The 15,255-nt window shown below is 50.0% G+C and overlaps 1 protein-coding gene across 1 annotated transcript; it reads right to left on the bottom strand.

The window, feature by feature from the left end:
• Positions 1-391: 391 nt before the first annotated feature.
• On the bottom strand, positions 392-14,803 carry LOC110548037 (annexin A8). The gene is made up of 12 exons (XM_021635994.2): positions 14,680-14,803; positions 11,029-11,119; positions 9,955-10,049; positions 8,705-8,818; positions 7,999-8,089; positions 7,172-7,251; positions 6,684-6,743; positions 6,147-6,240; positions 5,832-5,927; positions 4,289-4,347; positions 2,990-3,112; positions 392-1,288 (listed from the first exon to the last, which is right to left on the bottom strand). Exons 1-12 carry the CDS (start codon positions 14,698-14,700, stop codon positions 1,229-1,231), a joined length of 984 nt encoding a protein of 327 aa, XP_021491669.1. The 5' UTR covers positions 14,701-14,803; the 3' UTR covers positions 392-1,228.
• Positions 14,804-15,255: the final 452 nt, after the last annotated feature.

Genomic DNA, 15,255 nt, shown 5'->3' with positions numbered 1-15,255 from the left:
GAGCATGAGGACTTGAGCTGAGATCCCTTCCTCACTAGGGAATGGGGACAAGCAGATTACAGGAGCTCACCTGTCAGTAAGCTTAATGGAAACAGCGAACTCCGGGTTCACTGAGAGACACTGCCTCAAAAGTTAAAGTGGAGAGCAGGCATGCCTTTAATCCCAGTAGGCAAATTCTGAGTTGGAGGACAGCCTGTTCTGCAGGCTAGTTCCAGGACAGCCAGGACTACACAGAGAAACCATGCCTCAAAAAACAAAAGACAACAAAACAGCAGAAACAAAATTAAGGTTGAGAAGAAATGGAAGATGAAAGCTTGATATCAACCTCTGGCCTCCGCAGTCGGTAAGCATGCCATCCACCCCAGCTCGCATGCACAAATCCACAGACACGTTTTGAAAGTACAAATGTTTATGCTTCTGAAAGCCCAATGAATGAATATTAGGAAGAGTTCTCTCAGCTTCTTCGGGCCTGGGGACTGCAGGAAGAAGACGGGATTCATGTTCAGGGTTGGGTGCCCTTCTGATCTGCAAGCTTCACCGTGGAGGGAATGAGAGGATTTGGCCAGGGACTGGACAAGCCTGCGTCTCTCAGGCCACAGTGTATTTGGGTCAGGACAGGGATTTGTAATCTAATCCAATTATTGTCATTAGTATGGCGTAAGAATGCTCTTCCACCTACAGTCTAACAATTTCCGGTAAACGAGTGTTACAGACATCCCCAATGGCGGAGGTCTGTGACCCTTTTTCGGTTCCCATGCCTGTGTTTTCAGAGCAGTGTTCCCCCACACTCTCCCCGGCTGCCTGGTAATGAAGCTAAGACACCTGCTAGAAAGCTGTGGTCCTTGGCTCCTCCTCCAAGGACCCTGACTCAGTAGAAGGGTCAGAGCCAAGGCATCTGTGTGACCTGAGCCCGGGAGGTTTTGTGGGAGGAAGGAATGACCCACAGCTCCTGCAGGCTCCTTCATACTGATGTTGGTCAGAGGTACCGCTAGGGTGGACGGTGTGCACGTACCTAGAAATGACCCAGGGGAGAGGTCGAAAGAGAAACCCAGGCTGGTCTCCCCAGGGGTCAGAAGCATTGGGTGAGAAGCACCAGGAACTGGGAGACAGAAGACTAAAAGCCCGATGAGGTGTTCCCCTACCCCCACCCCACCCGCAGTTAGGGCTGGAGCCACACAGCCTATGCTCATGCTTCTTGCCCTTGGTATTTTTTTTTTTTTTGACATCTTCAGGGGTCAGCGCCCACAAGGTTCAGCAGGGCATTCTTGTAGTCGCCACTGGTGTCACCCTGGAGGAAGGAGACACGTGGGTTAGAAGGGAGGGTGGTGCTTACAATGTTGGATTTTTTCTTCTGTTACCATTACTAAGAGTTGTGCTCCCTGGGTGGGGGCTGCCCTTTCAAGGGTTTCTATGCCACAGCTCTATGTGATGTCATTGCTCTTTCTTCTCCATTTCAGACTATTCCTTTGATGCTTCTTTGAATTCTCTGTCCAGTTAGGTGGGGAGGTGGTTGTGGGAAATGAATCACAGAGACAGATCCACTCTTAAGCTCTTCTTAGACAAGAAAGGCTTGTGGGTGGTTTCCTTATACAGTCAACTGCCTGTTCTTCCTCAGGTTTCTCTCAAGACCCAGTAGTACAGAGCCTTTCACTTGGTCGGCAGGATCCATACATGGGAGCCAAGGCTGAGAGCGAGGAGCCTACATTCACATCTAGGCATAGAGCAGGGGCCAGACCAAGCTTGGGCTTGGATCACACAGGCCTGGACCAGGGCTCTGCCAACACGCACAGACTCTTCCTTTAACCTCTGTGAGCCATGTCCTCTCATCTATAAAATGCCATCTGTGATGAAATGCACCATGTGTGTGACCTAGCAGCAGCCCAGGCTGGCTTGTGCTTAGTCATCCATAACCTGACCAAGTTGGTTGTGAAGTCTAAAACACAACAAACAGTAATTCCAACTCCTCTGTCTTACTGCCTGCTTTCCTGATGCTATCCCGCCCAGAACATCTTAAAGCAGTGTTTAAAAAATAAACAGTTGTCCCTCAGTATCCATGGGAGAATGATTCTAGGCCCTCACCAATACTAAACTATATATGCTCAAGTTCCTGATATCAAATGCTGCTGGCCTTGAAAATAACCTATGCACGTCCTCCTACATATTAAACAATCTCTAGATTATTCATAATATCTAATGCAATGTAAATAGTACGCAAGTAGCCATACCATATTGTTCAGGGAAGAATGAAAAAAAATAGTATTGTGTGTGTTCAGTATAGATGTGTTTTTTTTTCTTTTTTCTTTTTTTCCCGAATGTTTTGGTTCTTGGTTGTCTGAACCAGCAAATGCAGAGGGCCAGTTATATTGTAAACTGTGAGTTGCCTATCAAATGCAGTCAACAGTCTACCCTGGTAGAAGAACTAGCCACTTGACTGAGTAGCTCAGGAAGACTTAGGGATATGCTTGCTATGATCTGACATCTGTTAATGAAATTGTTTAGGCCTCCATTTGCATTAGTTTGTAGACAGGCTGTTTGTCTCAGCCAAGCAGAGCACCATCCCTCTTCACTAAACACCCTGAGACTTGTACTGGCTGGACTGTAGGCAGGCAATCCACTGGAGCCTAATTTTCCCTACTACTTAGATCTGAATTGAAAAGGAACCCTGATTTCTATGAAACTACTTATTCTCATTGCCTCTTCAGTAATGGTTCCTTTTGCAAGGCTTTGGTAGACTATGAAGGGATGTTCCACAGCTCAAATGCAAAGCCACCTTCCGGGGCAAGGGCGGCCCTCTGTGCTTCTCTAGTCTCCACATGCTGCCCTGACACACTCAGGGTTACACTTCTTTCCTTCTTGGTCCCTAAATGTGTCTCATGGTAATGGTGCAAGCGTGAGATGCCCACTGGGAAGAGACATGAGTCACAGCATCCCACGTCTCAGGAGTGACTGTGTGACAAGCTGGCAGGGAAATTGGGAACCCGTGTCTTACCATGATCATGCTGCTGAGGGTCTTGCCGTACATCTTCTGAAACTGGCACTTGATAAGATTTAAATCAATCTCACTCCTTGAAACAATGTTCCTTATCAGTATCCCATCACGTGTCCCTGCTCCCTGGATGAGAGAGTGACAATCAGCCTCATGTTTCTCTGTGGTGATGGACAAACCTTTGTAGGGTCTTAGAAAGAGGTAGGAGTGTGGGGATGGGCCTCTGATTCAGTGGGGAGAACACCAAGGGGGACTTTGGTGACACAGTTCTTTTCTTTTCTTTGGTGGTGCTAGGATTGAAGCCAAGAACCTCTGCACGCTAGGCAAGTTCCTTAGCATGGAGCTGCGTCCACAGCCCACGGCAAAGGGCTTCTCTTCCTCAGTCTCCACACTCACTGGCCGTGCCTTTTCTCCTTAGAAGCTCAAGGCCTAGAGTTGCTGCTCTAGGAAGATTTTTTTTTTCTTTGAGCAATATCACTGTAATGTTGCTCAACTGGCTATTTCAGGAGCAGGGTCTTCGGCTCTCTCTTTCTCTTATCCCTGACTAGTCTTGAGTCTAGTCTTGAGTCACATGGAGCTTCATGATCAAGCAAATAATTAACACACCCTCTCCCTCATGGGGCAGATATGCCCAGAGGGCTTTGAGTAGACTTTCATTTTTGGTGGTGCCAGTGTCATGTACTAGAGAAGCGAGGCATTGACATTAGTCCATGAGAATTAATGTCTCTCTTCCAGTTTAGTTCCAGATACCAACAACTCTGCTTGTGAAGAGCAATGTGGACCAGGGCAGCCTTGTAGGCAAGTTAGCACCTGTACATGGGGAGACAAACTGACAGGCCAAATGTGCCAGTGTCCCCAAAGTCTGTCCACGTCAAAGGTGTTGGAGTTCCAGCCATCCTGCCTTTGGTTCTCAAAGAGGAGGTATGATACAATAAAGTGCACAAGCTGACAGGCCTGAGATCAGTGATTGGCTCTACCACCTAGCAGCTGTGTGACCTCGACAAGCCTTCGTTTCACCACCCTTCAGGGGGCAATGATGATATGGATGACCTTGCATGTTGTCAAGGTTCAGGGAGCCTTCAGTGAACGCCTGTCAATGCACCTGGGCAGATGTACCTTCAGGGGGTGTGGCCTCCCTTCTGTAGGTTTAGTTTGCCCCTGAGAATGCAAACCTTTCAGATGCATGAGAGAGGAGAACAGGAGGGAGCCTGGAGTTCAGACAGCAGTGGCTCTGAGTACCTGGTTGTGCATCTGGCATCCTATAAAGCTGACTAGAAAGGGGGCAGCAGCCAAGACAGTTACCTTCATGGCGTAGTAGAGTCTCTCTGCAAAGTAGCTGTGGACATTCCGGGTGCATTTCACTAGCAAACAGGAAAACTCTGTTAATCGTAGGAGGGCATAGGTGGCATTGCAGACACTTGTGTTTGTGTATGCATTCCTGTGGGTGTTATGGGTTCGAGTTGTGTAAGGGTTGGCATGTTTCTTTGAGCACCACCTACCTTCAAAATGGAGGCTTTGTGTGGGGCAGAGAGAGCGGGGCAAGGAGCAGAGCCTGGGGCTGTGGCCGCAGCCTCAAAAGCCCAGAGCAGTCAGGCGAAAGGGTGAGATGTGAAATGGACCGGGCACCTGTGGGGCTCATCTGGAGTCACCGAGTCGGGTGTGCTAGAGGACATCCCTAAGCTGTCGTACCCAGGAAGCATTTGCCTACTCAGTTCCGCACAGGTTACCACAGAATGGTGGCTATGGGCCTCATTTTGGATTTTTATCTAATGAAAGAAGATTTGCTTTGAGGACAAAAGCACTTGAGGGTGGACCCTAAATTTTCTTTTTCATAGATGTATCTTTGATGAACTGTGGCGTCCGCATCAAAAGATGGTATTTTAGCCCAAGGCTGCGAGAGTGTAGGCTTTGTGGGGTGTAGGAATGTGATAAACTGTCTTGATACTGTATGACTCTGTTATTCAGCCTTCTGTGACTGAGGCTTTAAGAAGCACAGTAGGGAACACACTGCAAACCTTTGCTGATTAGGAGGCATTTTCATTTAGGGTCTATGGGCCGAATTCTAGGTGACAGCAGAGGGCGTGTTTAGCTGTTGCAACACAGAATGAACTGAATGAGCCTCACTACAGTCCTCACAGCTGGCCTGCAAACCTCAAGTGTTAATAGCTACTGGCGACCTAGGGACAGAGGGAGGAGACCTTGGCTACTGCCTGCAAGCCTGGGCTAGAGGTAAGAGCCTGGCTAGGAGCCCTAATTTCAGCTCCATCATGTAAGGTGGTATAGGGCAGTCCTCCTGCCTGGCTTAGGTCCTTGCTTTACCAGAACTCCTCCCATATAATTTCAGCTTTAGGCCAGAGATGTGCTATAAACGGGTTACTGTACTCAGACTCAGTCTACTGATGCAGGAAGAAAATGTCCATGTTTCTCTTGGTTAGGACTCAAAGCCGCACACCTTCATTTCTTCAGTTAGCAACCAAGGTGGGGCCTTGGTACCTGGATTAGGCCCAGAAAGGTGGCTTTGAGCTGGGCTATAGGAGCAGAAGCAGAATGGTAGGCCTAGGCCCTGGACCTAGAGTCACTGTGTCAACACTCATGTGGACACGGACACTCACACGCAAACACGCACTCATGCAACATGGGGGGTTGTGAAGATACCACAAAGAGTAGTTCCCGGAAGGCCACCTGATACTTTTGTGGTGTCGTGATCTCCGGGACCTGGGCTGAGGGGAAAGGGTTGAGAACACGGGGGGTGGGGGATGACCTTTGAATACAGAGTTCCAGTCCCTTGCTACCACTTTCCCAGACTGTGGATGCAAACGTGCCAGGAGCTGAGCCCCCTTCTTACCCACGGTAAGCATAGCCTCCTCCAGGGAACCATGGGTCTCACTCTTGATGCTATCTTCAATGCTTTTGTTGGCAATTTTTTCATACTCCTCGAACACTGTGGAGAGAAAGATCCGTGCAAAGGACACATAGATTACACACTGCACACCAGTGGGTGCCGTGTTTGCCTTCCTTTTGGCACAGGGGGAGGAGTCCAGGTTTCCACGGCACTCTCTCCAAGTCTGAGCCACATAAGACTACCCGTCAGATCTTCCGCACGGAAGGAGAGGCCATGCGGACAGCCATGTACCCTGCATCCCCCACCTCTGGCCCGTACCTCTCATGAGGTGAGTAGCACTGCGTGTGCACAGGATGGTGATGAATTTCATCTCATCGGTCCCACGAATCTTCTCCCCTGCTGCATACAGATCCTAGGATTGGGACACAAGGATGTGAGGGAGAACTCTGTCACCCCAGAGGTGCGGCTGCCAGCCAGCCTCCATCCATCTGGACAGCCCAGCATGGCTGTCACTGTTCTGAGCTCTGCTCCTCCAATGACGTTAGCTCAAGGCTCTTCTCTGGGCCATAAGCTCCTTTAGGTAAGTTTCCTTTCCTCATTGTCCCTGGGAGCACCAAGTGTCAAGCACTCTACCAACAGATGCACGGAGGACTTCATATGAATGAGCTCTGGGCTCAGAGAGGCCGGCTCTGCCTCCCTGCCCCAGCCTCTCCATTTTTTTTTTCTTTTGCTGAATTTCCCAGATACCTTGCTTTTCTCCTTAGTTACCACACAGTGGAGGTGGGGGTAGGGTCTATATCAAAGAACAATCCCTTGGCTCAGAGTTCAGCTGGCAAGGTCAGGGTACAGTTTCACCTGTGCATCTTGGAGGGCCAGTCCTGGGTCCACAAAGCCGCTTATGTCATCTCTGCTGCCCTAAGATCAGAGGAAATCACTCTGTAAGGCAGGTGATGAATCAGAATACCTGGGCTTAGGGGACAGTGGGGTTCAAAGGGCAGGTAGGGAAGGACTGTTGCTTCTTGGCCATGAGACCTGCAAGCCAGCTGTCCCCTCCAAGGCTTGCTGTTGGCATTTGTACCATGAGAGTACTTGGGCTGCTTCTCTGGAATGACAGATGCAGTGAGCTAAGCTAGTGAGCAGAGCCTGGCATAGGGCCACCCAAAGGCTGAGGAAAGAGCGGCATGAGGCTCTGGAGCAAGGACAGGGCTATTGGGCTGAGACACACATGGTGCCCAGACCACTGGGTTTTCCTATAGCCTAGTCCTCACTCAGAAGAATCACTCAAGGGCTGCTGCTGGGGTGGATCTCAAAGCCACAGAGTTCTTGATCCCAGGTTGTGTCACCTGCAGGAGGCACACCAGAATCCGCTCCAGATAGCCACTTGTGTCTGCTTGGATGTCCTCTTCCAGGGTAGACCCATAGTCTGCAGGAAAACAGAACCAGAAGGTATGGTCAGCAAGCGGCCCAGGACCTGTCAGGGCCCATTTTTCTCCTCCACACCTGCTTCCTCCACTTCTTCCCACGGGAGGACAAGTTCTTGGCTCAGAAGGTATAGACAGAACATTTAGATGTCCTAGTGGCAGAGACCTATCTAGGCAGTCATTCAGACCCCAGAATGACAAAAATGTGCAACCAAGCTAAAAGAAGAAATAGACCAGGCCAGAGAGCCAGAGCAGGGCCTGCCAATGGACGTCCTCTTATTGCCAGGCTCAGCAAAGCCAGAGCCTCCAGACTGCCCTGACCAGACGCACAGCATGGAGGACTAGTTGGCCTTTGTCTGGCACTACATGGGAGAGTCGGCCAGTGGGGCTCCCCTAGCACAGTAGGGCCCTAGCGGATGACCCTCTTCAGTGTTCTGTGTCAGCCCACATACAGCCATCAAGTACTGTTGTGTCTACTGCCGTCTCTGTTCCCCAGGATTGCCCCAGTATTAAGGAACATGAGCTTAGCTGGGCACACATCTCTATCCCCATGTCTGAGCTCAATCAGGGCTGGGCACAGGGTTTGGCATATAGGCACTTGGTGGACCTGTATGAAAAGACCTTCCAAAGAGTTCTTTCCAGTAAGGCCTAGCTCCCTTGGGAACTGCCTGACTCTTATTCCCTGTCAGGTTGCCAAAATTTAGGCCATTTCTAGGTTTTTTCCCCCACCACCTTTGCAACCCCCTTACCTTCCTCATAGGCCTTCATTATCTCTCTCAGCTGGTTCTTGGTCCGAGAAGCCAGGATCTCAATGATGACCCCTTCCTTGGTTCCTAAGCCCTGGGGACAGAAACCTCTATGTTCTGGAGTGCTCTGCCCTTGGTTTCCTGCTCTGCCTGCACTGTCTTCTCAGAAGGTTTGGCCGCAGCTCCACCCTCCTCTTTCCTCTATGTTGGGGCAACACTGAACTCCCACCATTGTTTCTTGTGACAGCTAGTGGAGGGCAAGCTACCTCAGCTCTCCTTCTTTAGTGGGGTGGTGGCACACAGGCGGCTCTGCCTTCCCACCCTGAAGTATACTCATCTGTCAATGAGAGTAATGAGCCAATCCTACCCTGAAGGTGGGACTAGAGATCATGGGTGTAAAATGCCTGGCATAGACTACAGCAAGTACCCTTTAAGTGGAAATAATTGTGGCTTCTGGGTCTCCAGTGCCACCTAATCTGTGAAAGTAACAGGAGTGATGAGAAGTAAAGGGTGGCCAAGGGGCAGTGCTCAGGCTGCAGAGATGGCTTTCGGATTCCCCTGAACTCCTCCTGGCTTAACCCTACTCTATGATCTAGGCCTTCACTGTGGCTGGTCAGCCTCCATGTTGGAGGCTGTCTGAACAGGCTGCAAGCTCATTAGGTCAGACGGGGCCCAGGTGGCCATTGAAATTTAAAGCAAAGTAGAGTACCTTCATGGCATCGTGCAGCTCCTTGGCCTCATATCTGTATGGTGGGTACATGAGGGCCACGATGAGTCTCTCAAACTTGCCACTCAGCTCTGACTTTAAGGTCTCAGTGAGGTCCTAAGATAGACAAAAAGAAAGGGGAGATGATTTATCCTTTGAGCCCACCCGAGTGCAGGTGAGGCCTGGCCCGGGGCTCCTTTCTCCTTCTCACATGGACTCTGTTATGTTGATGTGGTCTCTAGGGCTAGGTCTTTAGCTTCTCTAAGCACCAGCATCTGTACCTGTTAAGTAGGGATAATGGAACTTCTGCTTCATACCATTGCTTACAGGGTGACAGAGATGTGTGACAACTCAGCACACAGTCCAGTACTGGGTGCATTCTAAACTCAAGAAAACAGAAATACCACTGCTTATAAAACTGCAAGATCTGAGGGTGGTAACACCATGCTTAAGTTATCATTAAATGATTCAGTAACACGGGAGGGAAAGAGGGAAGAAGGGAGAGAAGAAGGAAAGAAAGATTCCAAGATTCCACCTCACACTCCTCTCTTCCTAAGGGCATAGGTGTCTACAAGAAGCCACCAGGCCACACCCAGCTGATCTGTACAGGGCTCTGTCAGACCTGTCGCTTAAAGGCTCTGGAAGCTTAAGACATTACCCAACCTCTCTGATGCTGAACACAGAGGATAATGTGTAGCTTGGAGGGGTAAGGCAAAGGAGTGGCAAGTGTGTGATTTCCCTCAGGGATACTTGCACTTCATCACTGATGTTTTTGTGTTAAATCTGTGAGCAGGCACTCGTGTTTGTGCACAAACTTCTGGCAGCACCATGTGCATCCAAATTTCCCGCTCAGGGCGATGAGTAGCCAGGGGGCTCTTAGAGTACCCAGTGGCAGGAGAGGAACACGCAAGTGACTTGATCATGAGAAGTGCCTGGGCACAGACTGCCAGGGAGCAGGGAAGAGGGAAGTCAGTTCAGGAAGTGGGACAGACACAGTTGGAGAGAGCTCAGGTTGGATCCCAGGGCACAACTGAGGACTGCAGCGAGAGAGAACGGGGAAAAGTGGACCCCGGCAATGCAAGGCCAATGCCAGGCCAGGGCTGGGGAGCTACATATGGCTCTGCTAGATAAGACAGAATAGCCGGGGAAACTTCACTATAGACCAATGGGAGGGTCGTTTCAATGCAATGTCCCCTATGCTCGTGTTTCCACCCTAGGAGGAGCTGTCCTGTCTTCAGCACCCACCTGCTTACCTTTCCAAATTGAGCCTTGAAGGATTTGGCAATCTGCTGCCTCTGTGCGTTGCTCCTCTTGGTGAGCACATCTATGATGGCCTGCTCATTGGTTCCTGAAAGGGTGTACAGTATGAGAACCCCCTCCGCCTCTGGGGGCATCAGAAAAGACTGCAGAGGGGTACCCAAAAAACCCCAAAAGCCCGATGTCCACAAGACATCAATGTAAACAAGACACCCAGGTGGCTCACTTCTTGGTTCCCCACCTTGCACAGTGGTAGGGCATGGCTCAGGCTCAACCTCATAGCATAGAAACCAAGGGCAGCGAGCTGTAAACACCAGCTATGGGCCTTTAAAGCGTGTCTAGGTAAGGTATCCTCCATCTTTCCCACTGTGATAGTCACATTAGAGGGAGACCACATAAAAGTTCAGAGCATTGGGTCTGAGACCCTGCCTTTTAGGCCATGGACAGGTAGGCTTATCTCCTAAAGCCTCTATTTGCTCATGTGGGAAGTGGAGATATTAGTTAAGGTTTCACAGGAAGCAATGGGTATGCAAATGCTGTATAGAACCCTCTGGGAATTGTAGTTCTCTTCAGTGCCCCAACTAACCAGGCAGAGCCAGCAGAGAGGTGACTCCTGCCTAGAGTGAGAGCAGGTCCTAGCATAAGCCAGTTCTTTCCCACTCACAGTCATACAAGGGTGGTACTGGAAGCAGTTGGCTGTCTGGCCAGCCATCATGAGGCAGAGGACAAGCTGCAGAATCCATGTGGCTGATACCCCTGGCCTTAGTGCCACAGCTAAACTCCATCCCCATGTCCACAGCAGGTCCTGTGCCGACCCACATTGTTCTGAATTCACAGTGACACAGTGGGTCCAGGGTTTTTGCAGCCTTTTTACAAGTGATAAATCTCAGACTGGTAGCTTTCCTTGTCATTGTCACTCAGGAATGAACATTCACCCACCTCAGAGCTGGTGTGATTTCCTAAGCAACAGAATCACTCAAAGTAAAATGGGGGCACCTGTTATGCCTGGCTGTCTCTGGTATCCACCTTCTGGGATGTAAGCGTGTGTGTCCCCATGGATGGTTACTCACCAATCCCCTTCATGGCTTTGTAGAGGGTCTCTGCATCCGGGTCTGGGTTGAAATGAGAACTACCCTTCACAGTGATGCCCTCCTGTTCAACCTGCAAGACAAACAGCCTGCTCATGGGGAGTACAGGAAGGACAGGGCAGCCTACCGAGTAGCCCACCCTGGTAGGGATGTTCCCTGGGCACTGAGACCTAATGGAACCTTGCAAGGCAGTGGCTGAGCTCTCCGGCCCCTTAGCCAATAGACTGGTGCCGCTGGAACCAGAGCTTGTAAAAAGAAACTACCTGTTGGATGAGAGCAGGTAGCAGACTGGCCACACACAGCTCTCTCCAGCCCTGTGCACAGCAGGTTGGGTTGGGGTGAGTTCATAAAGAATGGCTTCTAAAAGCTGAGAGGCTTGCCTAGGGAACGGGAAGCTAGACATGGTTTTCTGTTTACAAGGAAGGCTCTAAGCTTACCCTGGCCTTTCCTGTGGTGAGGTGTGGGTGTTTCAGAGGGCCAGGGAGGGACCAAACTGAGCATCTCCAAAGCTCAGGTGGTTTGCAAGACCATGGGATCATATAGGGTAGAAAGAACTACAAGATTTTCCATAGATTATGGGGTAAATTTGATAACTAAAGTACCCACATCCTTGTTTTACAAGCTTCCGATCCAAGGCATGAGCAGGGGTCATTTATGTGTGTGTTCTGCATAATTTATCAGATGCTTATGATGGATGACCCTTTGAAAGTGTGTGTTTTAGGGAAAGGGGTGGTAAAGAGTGCAAGGAATTGGGGATAGGAATTGAATGAGGGAGCCCCAGGTCCTTCAGATGGAGGGAAGTTTAGTCAAATCCATTCAGGTGACTCGCTCACCTGTTCACCCAGCACTTCCATTGTTCCCCACTCACCCATCTGCTTTCCTGCTCGCTCACTCACCTGTTCACCAATTCTCTGACCAAGCCCTACAACCCTGATACCTCCCTTCCTTCGCTTTTCCTTCCTTCCTCTTTCTTTCTCCTCCCTACTCCTTTTCTTCCTCTCCCTGCTCCCTTCCCATTTTCTTCATTTCTTATCAAGCTTCCTCCACCCATCTCTCCTTTTCTCCCCACACTGTCTGTCCATCCTTCCACCCAAGCCTCAGGTGAGATCCTGAAAATACAGAACAAGTTCCCACCTGTTCTGTCTCCTTAAGGGTCCTTCCTTTGAGTAAGAAACAAGACATTTCTCTGTATCCTTTGCTTGGTTTTCACAGGAACAGAAATAGATCTTCCTGTCCCATTCATTGCACCATGTTTTATGACAGGAACTATTAGAAATAATTCCTGGGGAAAATTTCTCCAGTGAGCCAGATGTTGCCCCACTGTCTACACATGAGTATTCCTTGTTTCTGAGGTCATGTGCTGCTACTGCTAGAAGGCTATTTGAGCATCCCCTCTGTAAAGCGTGTTTAGCTGGACAGGGTGTTCAGCTTTCCAGTAGTCGTATTAGGCGCTAATGCTCCATTTTTACAGGCGAGGCGGCTGGGCTTCACCCACAGCCTGACTCAACCTGAACTCTGTCTACCTCCCCACTCCATAGATGATTCACTCTTCCCCAGACACTGGGTTTTCTTGGAATGTTTCACTGCAGAGAGCCCCACCCATAGGCATGCTTGTCTTCTGGGAGTGTGGGGGTAGGGAGCATCTAAGTTCTCACTTTGTAGTTTTCCTACTCCAAATTGGCCTCAGAAATCTAGTCATTGAGGGGCGTCCCCATACCATTCAGGGCCCAGTATTTGTCAGGGCTGCCTCAGATAACATGCTGAGAAGCCTGTCTCTCTTCTCTTGTTAAGGTTCTGTAGAAAGAGAAAGCCAAAGACCGGATACTGCCTGGAGTGGAGAACCTGGAGGTAGCTATGCCAGCCCCTGTAGGTCAGTCTCAGGCTGCTGATGAAACTACCCTGAGGCTGGTGAGTCCAGGCAGACAAGTTTCGAGGCAAAAGGCAATTCGGGCAGTCCAGGATGCTATGACTAGAATACCTGTCATGGGCACGCAGGAACTGCCATACTTTTGCCTGATCCGTTCACAGGCTGCCTCCTCAAGAGGGCCATAAAGCGGGGACTTGTTCTGAAGTCTGGTTCTCTCTGGCCACTCCTCCATTCCCATCCGTCCTATTCCCAACCCAGCTTTGAACTCAGAAGACATTTGGTTCTCACTGGCAGCCTGGACAGACACAGAGGCCTTGTTGCCCCTAGTCAGCTTGCCCATGGGTCAATGGCCTGACTCTGAGACCAGAGTCTGCATCTGGTCTCAGGCTGCCCAGACCTAAATACTTACTAGTGTGGCAACTGTGGTGCCTGTCTGCTGTATCTGAGTCTCAGCTTCCTCCTTTATGTGTAAAACTATTGATATCTGTCTTATAGACTTGCTGTGAGGTTCCAATGACACTGAACAAGAGATGCCTATAGGAGTGTCCCCATACAGAAGGTGCTGAGAGTACCAGCATCATGCTGTCAATTTGATCAGGTTCCCAAGAGGATGGCCTTTACCCCTGCACTATGGAGGACTATTTTGGCTAGGACCTGAGTTTAGGAACTGCCCATCACTGAGCTCTCCCTGCTGCACACACCTGCGTGAAGCATGTTCCCACCAGCTGCTGTGAAGCTGCAGACAGCCACTGTTCTGGCTGCTTTCCCCAGGGTCAGGATGACAGCTCATCTCTCTGCCTTGACGTCTGCTCACCCTGTTCCGAGCCCAGGGCATTTACACCTCAAGCTTTTCTCTGGATGGCAACACAGTAACAAAGATTTTCCTGAAGCTGGACAAGCTTCCTTCTTCAGCCCACAAGGAGCCTGGGGGCTGCTACAGAGACTCAGGCTTTCTCTGGTCTATGCTTGCTATCCTAGGGCTCTGAACAAGCTTCCTGAGGTCCCAGAGCCTCCCCCAGCTTTCTCCCTGAAAGCGCCCCAGCTGAGATGAGGACGGTGAGTAGTCCATGCAGCCCTGTCCCAGACATACATGGCTCCCGTGGGCTAGGTCCTGCGGCCAACTCTCCCTCCCCCCAGTTTTGACAAGTAAGCACCAGTGTTCTCTGCTACCAGACTGTTCCCTTTCATACCTGTGCTGTGGGTGTTAATGGGTTCCTTCAAAGGTGCTGTATTCGCCCAGAGTATTCTGTAGCTGAAAGTACACCAGTGGCTCCTATTGCTTAAAAGTTAAGCTCCAACCTGTTATTTAAGGCCCTTGATGCTCCATCTTGGCTGCTTCTCCAGATCCAACCTACTCAGGATTCAAACCACATGAAGCAATTTTTCTCCAAAGCCAACCTCCTGGGCCCGTCACATAATGCTACCTCTGTAAGAGCAGCCTGCTGGAGTTTCTCTAAGCACAAACTTACCAGTTGCACAAATCCACAGAAGCGCTTCTTGTCATAAGTGGCCTTTTTCCTACAGAAGGCTTTCTCTGTCCTTGCTAATCCTTTAGTTTCCCCTTTGCATTTCATTTTTTTTTTTAAATTGTTTTATTTTAAATTGTCTTGTTTTTACAACCCTACAATGACTTTTCTAACCATGCACAGTCCCCCCCCCCCAGCTTCCTCACCAGTGCTTGGCCTAACAGGTTCAGTCTTTACATTATCTTTGCCTACCACCCAACTTGGTTCAAGGACCCATCTCCCCAGACCATTACCACTTACCCAGGCTTTCCACCAGGCCATCCTGTCTGCCTCCAAGCTACTCTTCCCAGGGAGACAAAGAATCGGCCTCTACTCAGTGACTAGATACATCTACTCCCAGGCTAGTGGGTGTGGTTGTGTACACAGGCCCAGGCCCCACCCCAAACTCCCTCTCTGCCACCTCAGGCTCTTCTTGGCTCTTAGCCTTTCGGAGTCTCCCAGACCCCACCCAGGCACTGCCTGGGCCTGCCCTGAGGATCACACCACTTGCTGCAAATGTTTGGGCTGTGGCTGTAACACAGCTTGGAAACTCTGAGGTAGCCTTTGAAAGGCAACTCAGTAAACATGGCTGTAGCTTCTTGCAAGTTGGCTAGACCAAGTTTTTCAATCAGAGAAAAAGGGAAAAGTACACCAGCCCTTCCACGTATTGCCATGTCTACATAAACTAACAGTGCAGTGAGTTCAGCAAAGGACAAGGAAACAGCATTCACTGGGGCGCATTGCGTCTGAACACCTCTTTAACCACCTTGTAGCGTTGGATGCCTGAGACATTATCACAGTCCTAGTAAGCAGGATATGCTAGTTGCCAAGGGGAAG

The sequence above is a fragment of the Meriones unguiculatus genome, chromosome 9, assembly GCF_030254825.1.
Source record: "Meriones unguiculatus strain TT.TT164.6M chromosome 9, Bangor_MerUng_6.1, whole genome shotgun sequence".
Classification (NCBI taxonomy): domain Eukaryota; kingdom Metazoa; phylum Chordata; class Mammalia; order Rodentia; family Muridae; genus Meriones; species Meriones unguiculatus.
Note: the sequence above shows the minus strand (reverse complement) of the source record. Positions and strands in the feature narration are given on the sequence as shown.

Coding starts and splice junctions, on each gene's coding strand:
- LOC110548037 (XM_021635994.2), bottom strand. CDS start 14,700: ATGGCCTGGTGGAAAGCCTGG. Junction 10,050..11,028: donor CAAAGCCATGAAGGGGATTG/GTGAGTAACCAT, acceptor ACACCCTTTCAG/GAACCAATGAGCAGGCCATC. Junction 1,289..2,989: donor CCCTCAGCAGCATGATCATG/GTAAGACACGGG, acceptor TCCTTCCTCCAG/GGTGACACCAGTGGCGACTA.